Below are 21,584 nucleotides of genomic sequence, written 5' to 3'. Positions count from 1 at the left end.
AAGTATTTCAATAGCCAACGCTTCTCTCTGTTGATGAGGCCAAGCAATTCTGATCCTCCCCTTCATCCCTCTTGTTCACTGCTATCTGTGTAAAGCAGCTGCCCTTCCATGTCAACCAGAATAACCTGGGGTGCCATTTCAGTACAGAAAAGGCAAAAGATGCTATCACAGAAGACAAGAGATTCTCCTCAAGGTATGAAGGCCACCACACATATATGTATCTTAACATTATAGGCCAAAACAGTATAACCCTAAAACAGGCACCCAGGATTCTGAATGTGGTTTTGATACCAATAATGGACAGATACATGGGCACAAGAGACAGAGCATTTTCAGTGGTGGCCCCATGCCTATGGAATTCCCTTCCTAGGTCGGTATGTATGGCGCATCAATGTTTACTTTTAAGCAGGCACTGAAGGCTTTGCTTATTATTCCGTACTGCTTCTAATGGGAGATTTATGCTGGTGATTTCCAGTCACTAGTCTTTTTTGTGGGGGTTTTGTTGTTGTTGCCTGCTTTTACGCTTGTTTTAGGTCTGTCAATACTGTTTTTATCTGCTGCCATGGTAATTTTCAGATGTATTAATGGGGCTTCAGCTGTTCCTTTAATTATTTTATGACTTGCAATGTCATCAATCACTGCTATTTTTCCTAAAGTGTTGAGAACTCTTACGAGGGACAACCCTGAAAGGCAGCCTACAAACACAGGAAGGAAAAATAAATAAATAAAAGCAGCACTATACTCCAGGAGCATTTGTTGTGCTTACGTTTTTAGGCTACACAATAATGCTAACACATCCAGAGAGACAGACAGGACGGCCAGTTAGAGAGACAGCAAAAGGGTTTAGATATTTGCCATGTATACCTGACTGACAGCCCTATTTAATTGTTCTTGAAATAGATGATCTGCAACCTCGGAGTGTTGGGCCTGCCCTAGCCCTGACAGATGTGGTTCGCTGTGGAAAGGATTCCCTGAGGGAAGTTTAAAAAGCACAGGGCTTATAACAGTTGGTCCTGCTGTTTACTTGGAAGTAGCACTCACTGTAGGTAAGCATGCATAAGGTTGCAGCCTCAGTATGTAGATCCAAATTATGTAGATTCAAAGTATGTGGCTACAAATTCAAGCTCTCCTCAGAGGGGAACAAGAGAGGGGAGCCATGGCATCACCCTGCCCACAGTTCCCCTTAATATGCAATGCATGGCTATACTGTGCTCCCTCTGTAGGACAACCCTTAAGGTTGGTTCAGAAACTGCACAATTGGGCAGCCAGGATACTGAGTAGACTGGTGACAGCACACATATCACACCTGTGTTGAAGGAACTATTAGCTACAAACCCCTCTGCTTCTTTTGAGGCTGGATTAAATAAAAAAAACCATAATTTACACAAATAAATTTATTTCAAGTCTGCCTTTTTTTGAAAATTTGCATTACAGTAATTCACAAAATAGTTGTGTCTCTTAACAAATGTTGATCTATAAAACATACTGTTCCTCCTATAAAAGCAAATGCATGAATCAATTTGTTCATGTCGACTAATTGAAGACACTTCACTAGCCATTCCCTTAGAGGTGTTGTTGTTAATGTATACCCTAAGCAACTTGGTTTCCTGAAAAGACTACCTTCCCTATAGAGACTCAGTAGATCACAGAGATCCTCAAGAGACCTTACTGATAGTGCTGCAACCTGCAGGACAAAAGTTAGCCTTCTCCTTAGCGGCTCCTACCCTCTGAAATGCCCTCCTTTTCTGCAATATGGGTGGAATGGGTCATTGGGAGCTTTCCGCTGTTACTGAAAGCTCACCCTGTTTGCTCAGACTTTCCCCAACTATCAGCAATGACCAAATGTCTTTGGCATCCGCGATTCTGTGTTTTTTTTTGTACTTAATTTGTTTTAATGTATTTTAAATGTTATCCTTGTACACTGTTTGGAGGCAAGCTTTGTTAACGAGAAGCACATATAAATATTAAATAAATAACGTAAAACAATAAAATGGTGCTTCTGTATCTCCTGAGTTCCCCACTGGGCTACTCAGAAAGGAGATATAGGCCATGCAACCGAGAAAATAAAGCAAATGGTCCATTAGTATTAATTGGCACCAAAATATTATGGGAGATGACAAGTTGAGAAGAGAAGCAGAAGAGTCTGTTTTTTAAAAAAAATACAGAAAGATAGATAGAATAGATGGAAAGATATAGTTTTCGTGTACCAATGGGATTGTAGGTAAGACTAAGATAAATGTTTTGTGGTTGCAGACAATTTTGTTTTTGTTTTGCTTTCAGTAATAACTCTTAGATTCAGAAAGTCTTTTTTTAAATTGCCATCAGGTCTGAAAGAAGATATACAAATAAAAGAACAGGGCTGTCAAAATAATTCAGTGTTCTTTCATAGTAAAGAGCTGAGTCAGCTGTCTTCAAGCCTACAGCCGCTAACCTGTGGGCAAAGTAGCAGGAATTGTAAAAGCACAGCACTTGCCCTGAACACATGTCCACTTAACACTCTACCCTCTGCTAGCTGCTGCTCTTGTCTATGCCCTCCCTCACCTCCTCTTCTTTTTCTTCTTCTTCTTCTTTTAGCTCTGTCACCTCTCAGGAAAAGATTGGCCAGATTTTTTATATCAAAAAATCACTGCACAGAAGGCTTAAATTTGTCCCAAAGAGATCTGAACAACCCAAAACCATTTGGAACAAAAGCTTGCGAGTGACTGGGCAATACAAACAAAAGCCATCTTGTGGGGGGGGGATTACATAAAACAGGGTGGAGGGGGGAATACTTTTTAAAGGGGGGAATTACCATTTCGATCTTTAAAAATTAAAATACTGTCTCTTTAAATAACTTTTTGTGCTATCCAACACTGCACATGCAGAATGCAATATTGTGCAATGAACCTCTCTTTCCTCATCCTCCCCACCGAAGCCTCCAGGAACTGCGCCCCCCCCCACCAGAAAGCCTCTCCAGCAGGACTCAGCAAAATGTTGTGAGCCGAGTAGTACAGAGTTGCGGGGGGGGGGAACCTCTTAATAATTGTGGCCAACATAACTGTAGCTTCTCATTCAACCTTCCTTCCCAACCAGCTCCATTTTTAGCCTTTGCTGTGTATTGACCAGGCTGCAATTCACATAAGTTTTCAGTCAGGATCATCAGGACAATCTTGGTTTGATTCCGTTTTGAATTCTATCTGCGATTATGATGTAAATCTCATTGCTGATTTACACTGGAGCAACTGAAGGCAGAAGCAGCCTATCTGTATCTAGATAGATTAGATAGATAGATAGATAGATAGATAGATTGATTTACAGGGTACATATTCATCAGAATAAAGTGCATAGTGAACCTATTAAAAAGATAAAATGCACAGCAACCCGCAGAGTCCTAGCTTAGTATAGCTTTTTTATAGCTTAGTAAGGCAAAAGTAACGGTGTTTCCGTGCGCTGCTCTGGTTTGCCAGAAGTGGCTTATTCATGCTGGCCACATGACCTGGAAGCTTGTATGCTGGCTCCCTCGGCCAGTAAAGCGAGATGAGCGCGGCAACCCTAGAGTCGTCCACGACTGGACCTAATGGTCAGGGGTCCCTTTACCTTTTAAGGCAGAAGGGGCCAAACAGTGTAAATGGGAATTCTTGAGATCAGCATTCCGCTGACCAACAATGGCAACACTTTCTATCACGGCTCATGTTCTTCTTTATATAACTCACAAACGTCTAACCCAGCTCCACACTCCCTTTGGTTCTAAACAAAAGAAACCCAACATTCACACACCCACGGAGCCTTCCTGCCCTCCTCTAAGACCCTGTAATGTCTCAGTTTCCTTAGAGTCACCAGAGACTGGTCTAGCAAAAGGAGCATTGGCTGTTACTAGTTCATTTCCAATCTCTCATAAATGTAGGAAAGAATGCATGTCTTGACTCTGTCAAGAGGAGCACTGCCTTTTTGCTAGCCACTCAGCAGTTCTACACACAGCTCAGTAGCATTTTATTTCCCTAATCTTCTGTCACTGACTTGTCAATTATGTCTCCGCCTGTTAGCCTAATAGGGAGACTCAGACAATCCTCCTGCTCCTCCTTTAGCCTAGTAGCATCACAAGATTTGGGAACTTCAACTGTGGACTTCCATGCAAAAAGAGTGACAAAATGTGAACACCCCCCCCCCAAAAAATACAAAAACAAAAACCAGCATGTTACTGGAGAAGTTTGGCAAGTTCTATGGTAAAATGAAAAGAGCTTTATACAAAAACAAAGGTCAGATCCACACCATACACTTAAAAACACTCTTATACACGTTCACAGTCATGGTTTCCCTCAAATAATAATAGAATCATAGAATTGTAGTGTTGGAAGAGATGACGAGGGCAATCTAGTCCAAACCCCTACAATCCAGGATTATTTTTGCCTAACGTGGGTTTCGAACCCACAAACCTGAGACCAAGAGCCTCATGCTCTTACTCAGTGTTTTTCAACCTTTTTTGGGCAAAGGCACACTTGTTTCATGAAAAAAATCACGAGGCACACCACCATTAGAAAATGTTAAAAAAATTAACTCTGTGCCTATATTGACTATATATAAAGTAATTCTCTTGAATTTTTCAATTTTTCCCACGGCACACCAGGCAACATCTCGCGGCACACTAGTGTGCCGCGGAACAGTGGTTGAAAAACACTGCTCTTACTGATCAAACTGTAAATTGTTAAGGGAGCTGCGGGTTGTTACGAGACTTTTCACAGAGCCACAATTTTAAGAGGGCTTTAAATGTATTCTACGGATGCACGTGATATTGGTTTGCTGATGGGGAATTCAATGTACTTTGAAAGCTTTAATAACTGGAAACTGATCCAATGAAAAAGGTATTATCTTCGTTTGTATCAAAGGTAAAAATAATGATATTCTAGTGGTATCTAGTCAGAGAGGAATGACTAGCATGACACCAGGTGTGAATCACTGCTCAGGCACTTAGAAGTGCAATGCCAGAGGCCTTCCCAGATAATGAATTTCTTTTCATGGAGAGGGGGGCGAGTTGTGAGGGGCAGATCAGAATTAGGATTTACTTGGTGGTGTTGGCTTTTAATTATGTTGTTACCCCACTTCCTTTGTATCAGCCTTCAACTTGTCAAAGACATCTTATTGCAGTGTCAGGGCAAGTAAACGCATAGTGTTAAAATGAAAGCAAAATGTTGTCAGTGCCAGTTTAGGGAAGGCACGCTAAAATGTCACAATGAAAAATGTCTTGACAGCCTTTCTGTGGCCATGCTACAATGTTGGACAAATGTGGCGATGTCAGTGCACATTATTAAACAAGGGATAATTAACACATCTTGCGTGTATAGAAATCTTTATATAAATTTTGTGTGTTTGTGTGCGCGCACATATGCACACATGCAGACCAGTCTTTGCCAACCTGGCCATTCTGGCTGGGACTGATGGGAGCTGCAGGTCAGTGCATCCAGGGGGCATCGGGCGGACAAAGGCTGGTATAGACGAAAAGGCACAGCACAGTTTGAATTCTGCAACTAGAGATACAATCCCGGCTGCCATTAAAATTCTATTCTGATGCAACTTGGAGATTCTGGAAGACTGTGAGGAGAGAAGTCCCATCCTCTTCTACCCAACTGCCTGCCTCGAGCGGACATGAATTTGTGGCTGCTGCAAAAGCTCCCCCAGCTCTCTCCAATGCAAACTCTGAGAACCCTGTTGAGCCCATGGGAAACTCGGCTTGGACTGTGTTGTTGGCCACATAAAGGCGCCACTCCATTTTAAATGTCCCATTTGCAGACTTTTCAAACAACCAGTCTGTCAGCCTACATGCATACCAAATTACAGCTTTCTAATTCTCTGTGAGAAGCATCAGTGAGGACAAAAGTTGCATTTTTATGTGTGCATCACACACACGCCGCAAACACACACACACAGGTGCAAGCATTTTCTTTCCGCTGGAATTGGCCAATAGCTATTTTTCGTATCTCATCTCATATCATATCACAATTGCTCAAGTGGAGCCCAGTCAATAGTTTTATGAACTATTGCCCACTTCATAGGACTTCAAGGAAATTACTTCCTCTTACGTGACCTTATCTAAACCAACTAAAAACAGAATTATGATCTAAGGGTATAAAAAGAGACAGGAGGTAATATGTCAGAGATATATGGAAGATGCAGAATTACTCTTCATGAAACAGAGTGACTTCATCACTCACTGGAGACATGTGGTAGTTTCTAAATAAATAATGAGGAATCCCTGTTCGCTGCAGGAAGAGGGAGCAACAAAAAGAAGGGGGGAGACACCTTAAGCAGAGTATGCATTCATTACAATTATAGAAGATCTACTTCCAAAGAGAATGGCACATATCTGAAATGACAAAACAATAATTGAATTTAGCCAGCAGAGACTGAAAGCGCTTAAGGGTGGTAGAAATATTTTTACCTCAACTTAAATAGAACCAGCCACAGCAGCGCCAAAAACTGAGGGCAATTCCATACATAACATGGCAGTGTGATGGCCATGCGTACACTGATGTTATATTTGCGCTTCACAGAACATGCATATGTAGCTTTAAATGCCTACATATACATGTGAAGGAGCTACAAACCAAGGGAGGCTCTGGATATATACAAAGGAGGTTATTGGTGTGTGCCTGTCAGGCTAGCTGCAAGAAGAACACTCAGGTACTCAGAGCCAATAAATATTAATAATAATAATAATAATAATAATAATAATAATAATAATAATAATAATAATAATTTATTCGTACCCCACCCATTACTTCTTTATGCAGACAATGCGGTGCTACTCTCCTACTCTAGAGTGGGTTTAAGGAGGGCACTAAAGATTCTTGTGACCTACTGCCATTTAAATCACCTGTATATTAACCATTCCAAGTCTAAAGTATTGATATTTTCAAGGAGTCGGAAACTCTATCCATGGAAACTGGAGGGAACGAAAATTGAACAAGTGTATAAATTCAAATATTTAGGAATTTATTTTCAGTACAATATGGGGTGGAAATCACAAGTCGAATACTTATACAATAAGACAAAAGCCCTGTCTCACTCTCTCCTCCGTTTTTTCTTTTCTGAGGGGGCCTTATACGTCCCTGCAGCTCTGAAAGTGTACAGCATTAAAGTGATGGCCACAATGGCTTACGCTGCCCCATTATGGGCTGCTTTTGCAAATCTCGCACCTTTAGAGTCAGTCCAAAGCCAATTCTTACGCCAACTCTTAAAACTACCATCATGCGTAAGTAATGCAGCCATTCGCTTAGAAATGAAGATCCCCTCAGTTGAGTCAGTTTTGTGGAGGAGAGTTTTGATTTACTGGCTAACCCTTTGGCATAAACTCCCGAACCACTATCTTATTCAATGCATGTGGCAGGATGATTTCACAAATTTGTGGACTGGAAAAATCCATGCCAAATTGCTGGCTTATGAGATTTCTCCTTCCGAATTGCTCAAATTGGATCTTACGGCGGCAAAAAGGTGCATAAATCAAAGTCTGGAAGATGTGGAGCTATATCAAAATCTCTTAACTGGTGGGGGAGTTTGTTCGCCGTTAAATATTGGCATTACCCCTATTTACCAAGTTCCATCTTATTTAGCATCACTCACAGTTGCTTCTCATCGATACGCCTTCATCAAAGCTAGGTTTAATGCTTTCCCATCAAACGTGCTGAGTCACAGATTTACTAAGGGCCAAGTTTCCCCCATGTGTGCCTGTGAAAATAAATCAACTGAATCTCTATAGCATGTAATGTTCAATTGCCCTATGTACAGTTTGATCCGTGCCAGTATATTAAATCCGATAATTCAGTCTATTGCTGATAAGCCAGTTGACCTACGTCTTGCTTGGGTTCTATAAGATGTGGACCCTTACATAACCCTAGAGGTTGCTAGATTCCTAACAGCCATTATTTCATATAAGAGACGAAATGGGATGTTAGCTGATTAATGAAATTATAAATATGTTTTCCAAAATGAAATTAATCACTGATTTTAGTTTGATGCTTAAATTGTAACTTTAAAATTTCTCTGAGATATGCTTTTTTGGAAATATTAATATTGGTCCTTGTGAGTTGTGTTCTTATTTGCGGCTTGTACGGTGCCGTTGTTTTATTTGATTCTCTTTTGTTTGTTCTGTTTTGTATTGTAAGATGGGCGCAAATGCCGAATAAACATCTATCTATTTATCTATCTGGTGTGCAGCAGCCCAGAAGATACAGTCAAATAACGTCAATTGCTCAAAAATAAACTCGTGGCAGGGGACTGAACTTTAAATAAGTAGCAACCATTAAATGCAATCAGTTTTTGAGGTGATGGGGAGGGGAGGTTTTTAAAAGGCTTCTGACATATGGTATCCCAAACAGCAAAACCTTTCATGCTCAAAGTTCAATAAACACCTGAGATTTTAAAGTCTTGGCCTTCTTCGTAGCCACTTCAGTTAGGGTCCCCGACAGGAGGTCTCCCTGTCAGGCTTTTCATCAAATCTGCAAGAGCCAATTCCACATCAAAAAGAGAGAACAGCGATTATATACAACTGGAGCATTTATTATACTAACTTCCTCCGCACTATGGGTCAAGTAGGTCTAATACACATCAAAGCAACTTTATTTGTGTTGGTACTGGCCAGTGCTAGCCATGTTCCTGAAGGGTGAATTCTCCCACACACAAAAAGGCTACATATATAATCAGGTAAAATCAGGATGATTAGATATCTTAATTTCCACTGGAATGCCTGGGAAAAATGCAGGCCGGGCAAGGCGGGATTGAGGAAGGGGAGTTCCAATCAATACGTGAAGCCATTCCAGCACCTTCCTTTTATTTCTCACTTCCAGAACCCAGACCTGGCTCTTTAAAGGCAGCTGTTGCAGGCAGCAGTTTCTACCACCAATGGGAACTCCTGCATCTTACAGATACAACTACCACCCCAACTCTGCTCATCAGGGCAAAGATGAGTGTAGTCACTTGGCCAGGCACATGGTGGAGGCAGAGAGGGAAGAGAGACACTGGGTTGGCCAGTAGAGTAGTGCCTTTTTCCACCCGCCTTGCTCCACCCTCCACCCCGAGGAACCTTCAGAAAGGAGTTGCTGCCGTGGGCATTAGGTGTATATGGGTCTTAATGAGCTGAACAGAGTGAAAGATTATGAGTCATGGGGTGTGGAGAGGGTGTGTATGAACTTAACAGTGCAGAGTTTATTTTTCAGCTATTTTCTTAATACTGCTATTATTGTTTTATAGATTCTAAATGCTGTATTGATTTGTTAAATCGTATTGACATTTGTTCCAATCCTGAGGTTTTAGCTTATTTTTTATTTCTTGCTTTGTTAACAGTGTTTTATAGATTGGTAATTGTTTCACTGGTGATTTGTTAATTATTCTATATTATTTACGCCAGGCATCCCCAAACTCGGCCCTCCAGCTGTTGTTGGACTACAGTTCCCATCATCCCTAACCACTGGTCCTGTTAGCTAGGGATGATGGGAATTGTAGTCCCAAAACAGCTGGAGGGCCGAGTTTGGGGGTGCCTGATTTACACTGTGTTTGTGATGTTCCATTATGTTCCATCAGGTTATTGCCATTTATTGTTCGTAAGTCGCTTTGAGGTTCTTTTGAATGAAAAGTGGCCTAGAAATATAATAAATCAAATCAGAGGGGCATCCGGGTTGGGGGGCCTTGAGGCAGTATTTCAGCCCTACCCTACCCCAATCAAGTTTTATCCATGTACCACAATGAAGAAAGAAAACAAAGTCACCCAGCTGGCTTTTATTCAATTCGTATTTTTAAAAAAATAGGAAACAGCTACGAATCTTTCAAAGTTTCATGCACCAAAAAAGAAAAGAAAAAAGATAAAAATCTGCCTCCCACAACAGCATTTTTCTTTTCTTAGCAGTATCCATGACACCACCATGCTTACATTATGGAACAAGATACATATTAACTAATGGCCTACCATTAAGTTCGCATAAAACACACACATATAAATTACATGCTTCAATGGAATCTTGCCTCTGAAAAGCCATGACAAGCTGGGGAATACAGATGTATTTGTGGTGTAATGTGCAAATAATGTCCCTTTCCTATAGAATAACGTGGGATCTTTTAAGGGTAAACTGGGTTAAGAAGAACCAACCCGCATTTTTATTCTTGTGAAGAGGAGCAAGCATTACTGTTCAGTTCTCCACTAATAATAGTAACAACAACAACAACAACAACAACAACGCATAAACAAAATAAAGCCAGGACCATGGAAATTCACTTAGGTACACATAAATTTCCAACCTTAAACTCACAGCATACAAATAGATGAATCCAGCAAGTCAGAGAGCAAAGCCAATTTAATCTGTGGCTCCCCTGAGGTAAATGTAGTTCACAGTCCTGCCCCCACCCCAACCTCAGCCATAATCCCTGGTTCCTGGAGGAAAAAAAAAAGCACTGAAGTGAGGAAAATTCTACAGCAGGATATAATGATCCAAAATGACAGGGACAATAATGACAATGAATTTCATGTCTCCCAGTCATGTGCTGGGGATGCTTGACTGGGCTGACTTATACAATTAAATTGTTACAGGTACAGCAGGAGATGCAGTTATCATCTGCATGCTTTTGGGAACGGCGCCTCCAGCAACCTCAGTGCTATGGAATGTAGAGCCAGCCTTTTGTTAGGAATAAAAAACAAGGAGTCCAGTAGGTATGTTTATATGTGTGGCTGCCCTCTATGACTTTGGGGGGCAAGGAGAGGGTGAGAGAGAGAAAAGTAGTTCAAACACGGAAGGGAGGCTACACGGTGTTTATGAGGGCATTCGTGATTGAGGGGCATCAAGTCCATTTTATTAAATTAAATTAAATTAAATTAAATTAAATTAATCTTCATTCTTCTTCTTCTTCTTAGGGATGAAATGCCACAAAAAGGTACTGGAAACAACAACTGCAAAGAACAGGGATCTCATAACACTCTGCACCAAGCAGAATATCAGTCGTAATTCATCAGGATACTTGAAATTTTAAGACTTCCTTCTTCCACATACTATTTACACTAAACCACATTAGTAAGAGCCCTTCAATTAAAAATAAAGATGCCACAATCCAAGGGTAAATGATTCATTTCCCATATATTCCGCCACAAACAGGAAATCAGCTCTCCACATCTACAGCCATCCTCGCTGCAGGTAAGTGCAGGTTTCCCCCTAAAGAGTTCCAGTTTATAGGAAATATTCAAAATAATTCTGAGTCTCAGCACTGCCTTTAACTACCCATAACAGTTCCCTCGGTTTGCTGCTTCTTGCCACCCGTGGATTTGCACCGCCAAAGAGGTTGTCATATTTCCATTGTGAGGAGCGTGCTGCAAGGAACCTTTTCAATGGCAGCTTGTCACACTGTTTTCGTTTCCAAATGAGAAAAATGCTGGAAATTAAGCGTATGAAGTTTTAGGTCTGCGCAAGTTCTCTACTGAGCTGCGCGCCCCCAATTATATACCTTGATGGCCTCGAAATTATAAATTAGTCAAAAGTAAAATTATAAACCTGTAACTTTTCATAATTCAGCGCACGCTGGAAAGACAACCATAGGAGGCTAGAAGGGGGAAAGTACTTATTCCACCGCTGACAGCTTAATGAATGTTCTTCAGGTTTTTTCCATTGATTTTTGGTGCTTTTGTCCCCCTACATTAAAAAAAAAATCAAAAAAAATATTGTCGGGTTTACAATGAGCGAGAGTCTCACTTTTCAAAAGTGACATGACCACTCCCCACCCCCCGACAATAATTAAGAAACTTTCTCCTGTTCTAAACAGATACATGCAAATGTTTTGTATTTGTTAGTATATCTAAACTAAACCCCTTAAGTCTCAAATATATGCTTCTTCTAATTCTTATTTCTTTAAGAATGTGCGGGGAAGAGCTTACTAAAGGAGTTTGAACTGTTTTCATTTATTTTATATTAAATTGTAAATCATTTTGGGGTGCTTCATGGGAAGTGATTCATGGATTAATAATAATAGTAAGTTGAATTGGCTGAAATAAAATGGTGTCTGCATGTGATCAGAATGGACATCCTCTCATGCAACAGTGTTTTCCTCTCCTCCCCCCACAGCCCCCCCAAGTAGAAGTCTGTTCCGCTGGCACACAAACACCACTGAATTTACCCAATGGAACTTATTTCTTAAAAGACACATATAACAGTTCATATGTGTGCCTACTCAGAAGTAAGCCCCATTGGTTTCTTTAGTACTTACTCCCTGGTAAGTGTGTATAGAATTGCAGCCTTAGTATAGCAAATTAGAACTGTTTACAAAACGTTCCCAAGATTTTAAAAGATGTTATATACATGCTGTATTGTCTAAAATTAATGTCTTCAAACATGCATGCCTATGCTTCAACTAGAATCTTTAAAGGGAGTCTTGTAATAGAAGCATAATCAAGTATCTAAGCAAGACCCTTGCCATTTAAATCAGCAAGTGCTTTGTGTGAACGCTTAGCATTTATTTTTAAGAGGTAATTTTTATTTCTAATAACCAAGCTGTGCATTGTTTCCCTAGCATCCCACGTTGAAATCAAATTCTCTCTGCTTCAAAGAAGAAAACCGCTTAGAAATTTCTCTAGAAATCTCAGTGTTGGTTTTTCCATAGTGCCTCTTTACTAATTTTCCTTGAGCTACATAAATGAAACTGACAGATCACTGCTCAGATAGCAGCCGCATTCCTCCCCCAAAATGTTGCCTTTTTGCTATTCAGCAGTATCTGAATACCAACAAATGCTAAATGAAGTCTGACATGTACCCCTAAGAAACAAACTTGTAAGTTGCAGCTTCAAAGGAAACCTTGAATAAATAGGACACATTGTGTACACCCAGGCTAACATCCAACATATGCTTAGGTTTCCTGATGCTGCTACAGACCAAGAATAGCCCCTGGTAAAGTCTGCGATTTGCTGTTGCTGGTACATCCAACATTTATAATGTAGCTTTTTTTGCTGCTGTTGTTGTTGCCTGTATAAACAAATTTAAAATGCAATTAAAGAAGGCTAGAGCAGCAACAGCCTACAAAGCGGGAATATATGGTAGAAAATGAAACACCTGGCAGGTCACTGGTTTGATAAATAATTAGGGAATTAAGAGGGGGAGGGGAAGGAACGGAGATCTGGTACCCAATTTTGCATTTAAGTTCGTTTTTTAAAGGCAGGCATAAAAGTGTTTGAGCAAATGATCTGGCCAGGGGTGGGGGGGGGGGAGAATAAACCCTTTAGTGGCCTGAATCTACCCAATGTAAAAGAAGGGGGCAATAGCTGCTGCGAGGCACTTCTCTTTGCAGCCAGTAGATGCTACTAACAACACAAATTATAACTTGTGTCTTATAACTTCTAAGAAGCTGGAACAGATGGAAGAGAATAGAATAGAGAGGAGGCACAAAGGTGTCCATCACCATATAAAGACTGGAAGGGTCCACTCTCAGGTAATCAGAAACTGAAGGCCTCTGGACCAAATCTAGCCCCTGCAGATTCCCTAGGTGACCATGAGGGGCAAGAGAGACTGTGGAGTGTGATCTGCAGCAACAGTATTGGACACCAGCTTGGATAGCTCACTTGGTTACAGCATGATGCTGATAGTGCCAAGGTTGCAAGTTCGATCCTCGTATGGGACTGCTGCATATTCCCGCATTGGACCAGATGATCCTCAGGGTCCCTTCCAACTCTACAATTCTATGACACCAGGTAATATAAGGGTGTGGGAAGCAGTCAGGGCCTTGGCCCACTCCTAACTTCACTCTCAAAGCAACCCTCCAGGGAAGCTGGTTACCAAACACCTTTTCACTTCATTTGCACTTTCTAAAATTCCACATTTTATTTGAGCAAGCGTCTAGCTCTCAGTACCAAATCATGATAACGTGGCTGGGGCATGCTAAACGCAACTGCCAGGTTTGAAGAGTGCCAGCACAATGCCCTCCCGCTGTCCCAGCATAACCAATGGGCAAACAGAGTCGAGTTTGCATGACCTTTATTTTTTATTTAAAATAATCTTCTTTTATCTTCAACAAAACCTTCCAGGATAGCTAAAATCGAAAGTGGTGTGTGGTTTTAGTAAAAAGTAGCTTCTTTTATTTATTTGTTTCCGCCTGGGCATAGAGCCAATAAGTTTGCTGAATCACTTAGCACACCACACTCAACCCACGGCTGTGGCAATTTGCACGCATCACAAACAATTCGTATGTCCCGCTTCCTATGCTCACAAGCCAGGCTGTGGGGGGAAGGGATGGCTGGCCACCCACAGAGCAATCCTGAAATTTTCTCAACTCAAGGGCCACACTGTCTAGTGGGGAAGTTTCTGGGGGCTACATGCCTGTGGTTGGGTGGGTGAGGCCAGAGCCGAAAGTTCATGAAGAAACCAATGCCAACAGCAGAAACACTGCAGCCATGCAAAAAAGTAGGGGCACAGAACCAAACTGGTGAGATGTAGCCCGGGGGCAGTACCAGAGGCCAGGTAGAGAGTCCCCACCCCTGTTCTGAATGTTAATAGTAAACTTTGGGAAATACACTCATGGTCCAGGTTTACAGAAGGCAACAGATAGCAGAAGGTAGATCAGAAGAGAGGGATGCAATAAACAGGGAGCCGAGACAAACAGAAAGAGGAAACAGGGATAGACCAAGGTCCAAGGGTGTTAGAGCTAGGGTCAAAAGAAAAGGGCATCAAAGCAGGAAGGCATAGGTTCCTACCAGTTGCTGCTGCCCCACTGATAAGCAGCTAATGTCTCGGTTCACACTAATCAAGATTCAGAAGTTATTCCCTCCTGAGGCAACAGTCCAGGCCTAGATGATCAACAAATTTCAGAGCCAAGATCCCATGCATTGTGCAGGAGAATAACGACTATCAATATCTAGACATTATTTTTTGCTGGTCGGGGTGAGTGTGGGGGTGGCTAGATTCATATGATCAGCAGCTACGTGTAGCTTGTAGGAACGTGCGCATCTACAGCACTCAACCAGTTCAGCAGACAAGGCAGAAATTCAGAAAATCCAAGCATGGTTTACAAAGGTCAGAACAAGCATGGACCAAGCACGCTTCTTCCTTTCTCTCCTCTGGTCCCCTGGCTTCAGCACTTTGATCCTGGCTCCTCCTAAATTTGGAACTGTGGTTCAATGTTGGCTTACTAAGATATGAGGCAGCGCATGCTTTCTCTAAAAAAAGGATCACATCTGGCAATCCAGCCAGTTGCAAAACCTGGTCTTTTAGGGGAAAGAGCAACAGCTTGCTTGCCCTCATCTATCCCAAAACTGCCAACAGACATCTGTTCAGGGTTTCCACAGCCTCTATGGAAGAAGAGGAAGAACCGAGTGTCGCCTGCATACCAACAACATTTCTGTTCAAATCTCTGAATGACTTCTTCTAGCAATTTTATGTAGATATTAAAGAGCAAGATGGATGATTTGGACTTTTGAGATGCCGCAAAGGCTAGTAGTGGCCATGAAAATGGAACAGAAGTCTTCCAGCACTGTCTGGTCTATTTATCCCATCAGAGAGGACCACAGCCACCTCCTAATGATAGTGATAAGATGCTGAGTGGTCAGGGAGATGCCCAGTGAAAGTCATCCATCCAGGAAACAAAATCAGGCCAAAAGTCAGATTGAAGTATAATAAAACCAAAGAGCAGGATTTTCTAGGCCTATTACGGTATTTAAGGTTATTTTAACCAGAGATGCCAAGGGACTTTTTGTGGACAAAGCATTTCTCATTACCATTGAGCTAATAGCCCCTGCCCAATATTAGAGGTTATCTTGCTCTTAATGAGCAATCAAATCCTGGGGAAAAAATTAACTTCCCAGTTTCTATAGTTAAGTAATATCAGACATTTGCTATGAAACCACACAGAGATGCAATACTGGGTCTCTGCTCTGCTTGTAAATCACTTCAACTCACCAACCAAACTGAGCTTCCAACCATTTGATGAAAAATCTAGCCTCAAAACGGATTTTGCTTGCTCATTATTGACATGACAACAATCTTATTAGACCTCTGACTGCCCAAACAAAGAGCACACAGCAGCCAATGCTGTTCTTGTGGCTTAAGAGACTCATACTTTGATAAGCATTTCAGACTCCTTGTTTATAAAATGAGATTTGGCACAGGCTATTTTAGTTAGGAGAAAACTAGTGTTCAAGTTTTGAATTCATGCTGTGAGCCCCCACAATTTCCTTAACTCTTTCATAGGGAAATAGAAAAATTTAATTGCCCAAAAGGAAAGGAAAGGGGACTGCTCTTAATTCAAGTTCTTTCTGGTAAGAAAGAGAGAAGCAAGGGAAAGGTTGGTACTCTTAAACAGAACAAACCAAGAAACATCACTGCTTATTTCAGATAACTGATGCTGCAATGCTTCTCACTGAAAATTCATAGTATCCATTACAGAACTACTCTACAGTTTAGGTGCAAACTGGGGATAACTCAAGTCAGATGGAGAAGCACAGATTGACCCAATTTGCATTTCTGCTCAGTCCACAATGAAGCCATTGTATGACTGTTTCACTACGCAGCCAAATCACAGCTCATCCCACATTGAATGTGCCATTGCAAAGCTTCCCGAAAGGAGGTTGGCAATACAGCACCAGATTTGTGGAGAGTGGGATCTGGCTGCATAGTGAAGCATCAGGCAGCCTTCGTGCTTAAATGTGTGTGCATCTTATTCATGAACATTCGGAGAGACATCCTGCTAGTGCAAAGATGGCTTGCTGGCTACATGAGGGGCTTTTTAAAAGAAATAAAATGCAAGGTTATACACTCTTACCCCTAACAGTGTGGCGGAGGGGGGGGGCGGGGGAAGTTCCCATAAAAACACCCAGTGAGGAAAAACTGATAATAAAAAAGCATTTTGTGGGTCTTACAAAGACAGGAAATTCACAGTCAAGGCTGGCCTTTAGTATGTAGGAATGACAGGGAGCTTTAAGAAAGTAGTTATGTGGGCACCCTGCTGTGGAAATAGTTGCATTCCAACATCACAAACTCAATTTCTTGGCTTTTAGTAATCTCTGAACACATTTGGTAGAGGCTGCTTCCCCCCATTGCTTTATTAAAATGTATGCAGGTTCAACTCCAATTCAATGTGCATGTAACATTTCATTTCGTGCCCAAAAATGCAGATGGGATGCTCTTGAAGAGTCATCCAAGTTTAGCGAAAGAAGCTACTGAAGAGTTCTTTGCTCAAGAAACTCACTGGCGGCTGGCTAACTGTACCTCCTTGATCCTGACTGTTGGGCTGACACATCTACCATAACTGCCACACATTTACTACTGGTGCCCTCATACGTGGCGTCGCTCAGGAATTCTGACAAACCTAAAAATTGGTGCAGGGGTTAAAATCACTGCAGTTTCGAAAGGTTCAGTCTGCCATATTGACTCAAAATGATGTCCAAATGTTTCCAAACAAATGGAAACCTGTCCCTTCACCTCAGGCACCATCATACAAAATGCGGTCACAATATTGTAAAGAAGTGTCCAAATGCATAGCGAACAAACATATTTCCAAAACCTATGGCAGATGTGGAGGCTTTGTGGATGGAAACACAAAGAAGTCCACTCACAGGGGAGCAGACTTGGAGAGCCACAAAACTCAGAAAGCACATTTTTACTCTACAGGCGGTAGAAATGCGACGCATACTGTCCTCTTTCCATTAGAATCACAGGGCTGGTTCATATATGCATGCAATTAAATGCAGTTACTCTGTGTTTGATGCCTAGAAGCTGGAAGTATTACGAACATCCACACCGCATTTGAGTTGACGCTGGAAGATATGGAAAGTTCTGACAGGAAATATTAGATCTGTGGTGGCCCCATCACCCACAGATGCCAGTTATAAACATACACAGTATATCTGTCCATGAGTTAAGAACATGTACATATGAACATGCCATGGAATCACAGAAATAAAATACTTTAGAAGAGCCATTTGGTCCAATTCCTTGGTACACTTCCTAGTGGATGATGAAGGGCCATCAACCACCCGTGACTCAACCTAGAAGAAGGTATGCTGCTGGAGAGTAGCTGCATAGGAACTAGCCGCACACAAGTGAAGCAAGCAAGCAAACCAATTAAAGAAGATGCAACGGTCTTTGTTTCAGACTAATGTTTTAGTTTAAAAAAAAAAAAAGCTGTTAGATAGTTAAGAGAACATACCATCATAGTAGACAATGGCACCTACGAGTTTGTCCTTCCGCAACATAGGAAAGAGTTCCAGGGCTTTTGATTTGCTAAGTACGTAGCTGCTTTTCAGACACTGGCTTCCTGCTACAAGGTCATAGAGTTTAATTCCCACCCAGTAGTACGGCAGCTGCCACCACCTACGAGAGGAGACAGAGGGAGGGAGATAAATCAAGGAGCACCATTTCACATGCCTGGTTTCTACTGAATAATCTTTCAAAAAGGATACTGCAAACCACAACTATATTTCTCAAGAGTCAAAAGAACCAGAGTGGGTTTGATGTGTGTGGGAGAAGTCCCATTCTCGTCTCTCCGCTTCCATGAAGCGAAGTGTGTAACTTCTTCAGGTCAATTCTGAAGCCTAACGTATCTTAGAGGGTTAGTACAAGGACAAAACACTACATGAGGACACTGCAGGACGTTTTATTTCTTGGGCTGCTGCTCTGTTTGGTTTTGTGGTTGTTTTGGTCCTTATTCTGAACCACCTTGAACTTCTGTAAGGTGGCTGGGTTTTTTTTAAAAAATCAGGACTGTGAATTATAAACCAGAATATATCCACTCCAATTCTCACATGAACCACACACTTATTAGGTGGCCTTAGGCAACTCATTTTTCTTTCAGCCTCACATCATGATCCCAAACCTGGTCCCCTTGCACTAGCCAAAGTAAGACATGAAGAAGGACACCAGCTGCCCAATTCAGGAACAGAGTTTCAGCATCCCCTCTCATGTCCCTCTCAGACTTAATGGCCCTTCTACCTTCCTCTGACTGAGAGGGTCTCCCCAGTTACATCTCCATCCCCTCTGTCCTGCAAAATTGGACAAAGGTCCTTTTAAAAAACTTCCCTCTGGAATTTGTATTCTTAAAAGGTGAGACATCTGCAATGGTGAATTTTTTACCTCCACAATCAAGGATGCAAGCCTGTCACAAACCGAAGAACATAATTAAGGGGGAAACATGTTAAAATTCATTCCCAGTGACCCAGACTGAACAACCACCCTAAATGAAGCAAATTCAGAACAAACATCAAGTGACTTACTTGTAAACAGGAAGCATTATAGGCAGAGGAGAAGATAAATGAGGTGCGATCTCAAGCAGGTTGGCACGTTCATGGAGAGCTTCTTTAACCATTCTGTACTAAAATAATAACAACACAGAATCCATTCTTGATCATGTTGCCAGAGAGCATTCTTCCACGGCAATTCTGTCTATCCTCTCACAAGCACCTTAGCTCAAGACTACATTTTCTCTAGGAACGTAAACTAGTAAGGATCTAGCAAACTGGAAGAAAGGATCCAGGATGGGCTACAACAATGTAATCATATATTAAGGCTTTTATTGTCATTAATTTTTAAATTTAATGTGTGTATTGTCTTAGTATTGTTTTATATGAGCTTAAAGCTGAAATAAAGTGATTGATTGATTGAATATAATCAAACATTTAAGCTAATTCCCCCTGTTGTTTGTGTCCCGGAAGGGCTTATTCCCTTAACACAATGAAGTAGTTTGCAGATGTGTTCAGAGAGATATTACCTAAGCAGGCGAGCAAATTAACAGCAATGATACAGCAAGAATTACCTTCGAAAGAAGAATGGCAGATGAAACTGATGGATTGTGCAGAGATGGCAAAATTGACAGCAAAGATCAGAAACCAGGAAGACCATGTATTTGAAAAAGATTGGAATAAATTTTTATATTATCTAAAAGACCACTGTAAACACTTAAAATTACTGGCAAGAATGTGAAGAGCTTGTAATGTGAAATGTTTATTATATGCTTTTTCTTTTATTTCTGAATAATTAGGAGTTGGTAATACAAAAGTATGCAGTCAATTTTTATTAAAATAGAAACCCATGAAGGGAGAGAGGGAAGTCTGGTGATCTAAGTTAAATAGTAAAAATGTGACATGGGATATTAGTGTAAAAATTGTGGAAACAATTTTTAATTTTTTTTTTTTAAAAAAACAGCAACGATTCAGCAAACCAATGTTATACTGTAGGGAGAGCCCTTCTTTGCATTCTGAACTTGCAATCTGTAAAAATTTAGAACACCTGAGATAACATTAGGAAAATCTTTCTCTGGGGTGTAAAGAGCAAGTTATGTTACCCAAGTGTTCCCAGCTACCCCAACCAACAAGGAAACCTATCAGCGATTATCATACCCTGCATGATGATATAGAGGACCTAAAAACATTATTGGCACTGAAAACGAGATGCTAAAAGGAAGTGTCTTTTAGTCTCCTGTGCTCAAAAGCATATAGCTCAAACAAATCAATGACACGGTGCTTAAAATTAAAATCTGTCAATCCCCATTTTGACAGGGAAGCATAGTGCACGCTTGTCCCAAGCTTGAGGCCTGTCTGTGCCCATCCTACACCACTGACCTTAACCCTAGCATGTGTATCAAAAGATAGCAGCCACCTGATTCTTCAGGAAAGGAGCAATCTGACCTCTCCTTACAGATGCTCAGGTTCTATAAATAAAGTTGGCAAACGGCAACAACTTCACAGATATGGAGCATGTGCACTCAGATGGTAGGTGCATGTCAACTAGGGCGGGTAGGGAGTCTGAGAATAACTGGGCTTCCTGGCAGGTTCCCTCAAGGGGCAAACTGGCAGCCAAATACACGTGTGGGTTCATTTCTGCACAGGAAAAACTGATCAAACATTTTTTACTACCCACTGATGACAATTTGGTAAGGGACCACCAGCGACAAAAGAGTTGTTTCAGTCTGCTGGCTGGTGATCCCTGACATGAATGATAGAGGCGCATTGAGGAGCAGCACAAAATGTGAAGTCTTATGGCTTCCTGTTTTTGGACAGGACACCCACCGAGGAACTGAGGGTTCTCAGCTAACTCCTCTGTCGCCTTCTGCTTGAGCTACACAACACCTATTCTGTTGTGAAGATACCCCTTTAGACATATACCGCAATGGCAAGTACGAATCGTGGAATTGTAACACGTATTGATCCCTCAATAATCGATGTCAGCCATACGGATGGGTATAGGAAGCATGCAGGATAGAGCCCATTGCACAGATAGGTCGAAGGGGATTAGATGTGCTGCATATCAACTGATTCCCCTGAAACAAATAAATGCACCGTGTCTATAGTTCCAATGATGAAGGCCTTAGAAACTTTTCTCTGCCCCTTTACAATCCTACCAAAGTAATCAAGATGAAATTATTTTAAATCGTCAAAGTAATCACCGTGCCTTGATCTGCATAGTCTGTGGGAACCTAAATGTACCAGTACATTCCTACTAGAACTGTAGCACTTCAGAATGCAGAAGATGAATTATTTCTTAGATTACGCAAAACTGCCAAAACATTTCTTGCATGCAGAAAGCTACTCTGATGAGAAGAAGGATTCTAAATGTACCATCACTTCCAGGAATACTAGACACTCATTTCAAATGCACTATGAACTA

The 21,584-nt window shown here is 41.3% G+C and overlaps 1 protein-coding gene across 1 annotated transcript in view; it reads right to left on the bottom strand.

Moving 5' to 3' along the window:
• GPD2 (glycerol-3-phosphate dehydrogenase 2) overlaps window positions 1–21,584 on the bottom strand; it is a 79,586-nt gene that overhangs the window by 32,270 nt on the left and 25,732 nt on the right. Inside the window, exons 5-6 of the mRNA XM_033165222.1 lie at window positions 19,196–19,293; window positions 18,133–18,296 (exon numbers count right to left, since the gene is read on the bottom strand). Of these exons, the coding sequence (XP_033021113.1) occupies window positions 18,133–18,296; window positions 19,196–19,293 (262 nt within the window). The remainder of the gene's footprint in view (window positions 1–18,132; window positions 18,297–19,195; window positions 19,294–21,584) is intronic.

Source organism: Lacerta agilis, chromosome 1 (assembly GCF_009819535.1).
Source record: "Lacerta agilis isolate rLacAgi1 chromosome 1, rLacAgi1.pri, whole genome shotgun sequence".
NCBI classification, from domain to species: Eukaryota; Metazoa; Chordata; class Lepidosauria; order Squamata; family Lacertidae; genus Lacerta; species Lacerta agilis.
The sequence above is the reverse complement of the archived record's forward strand: the minus strand, read 5'-3'. Positions and strand labels throughout refer to the sequence as shown.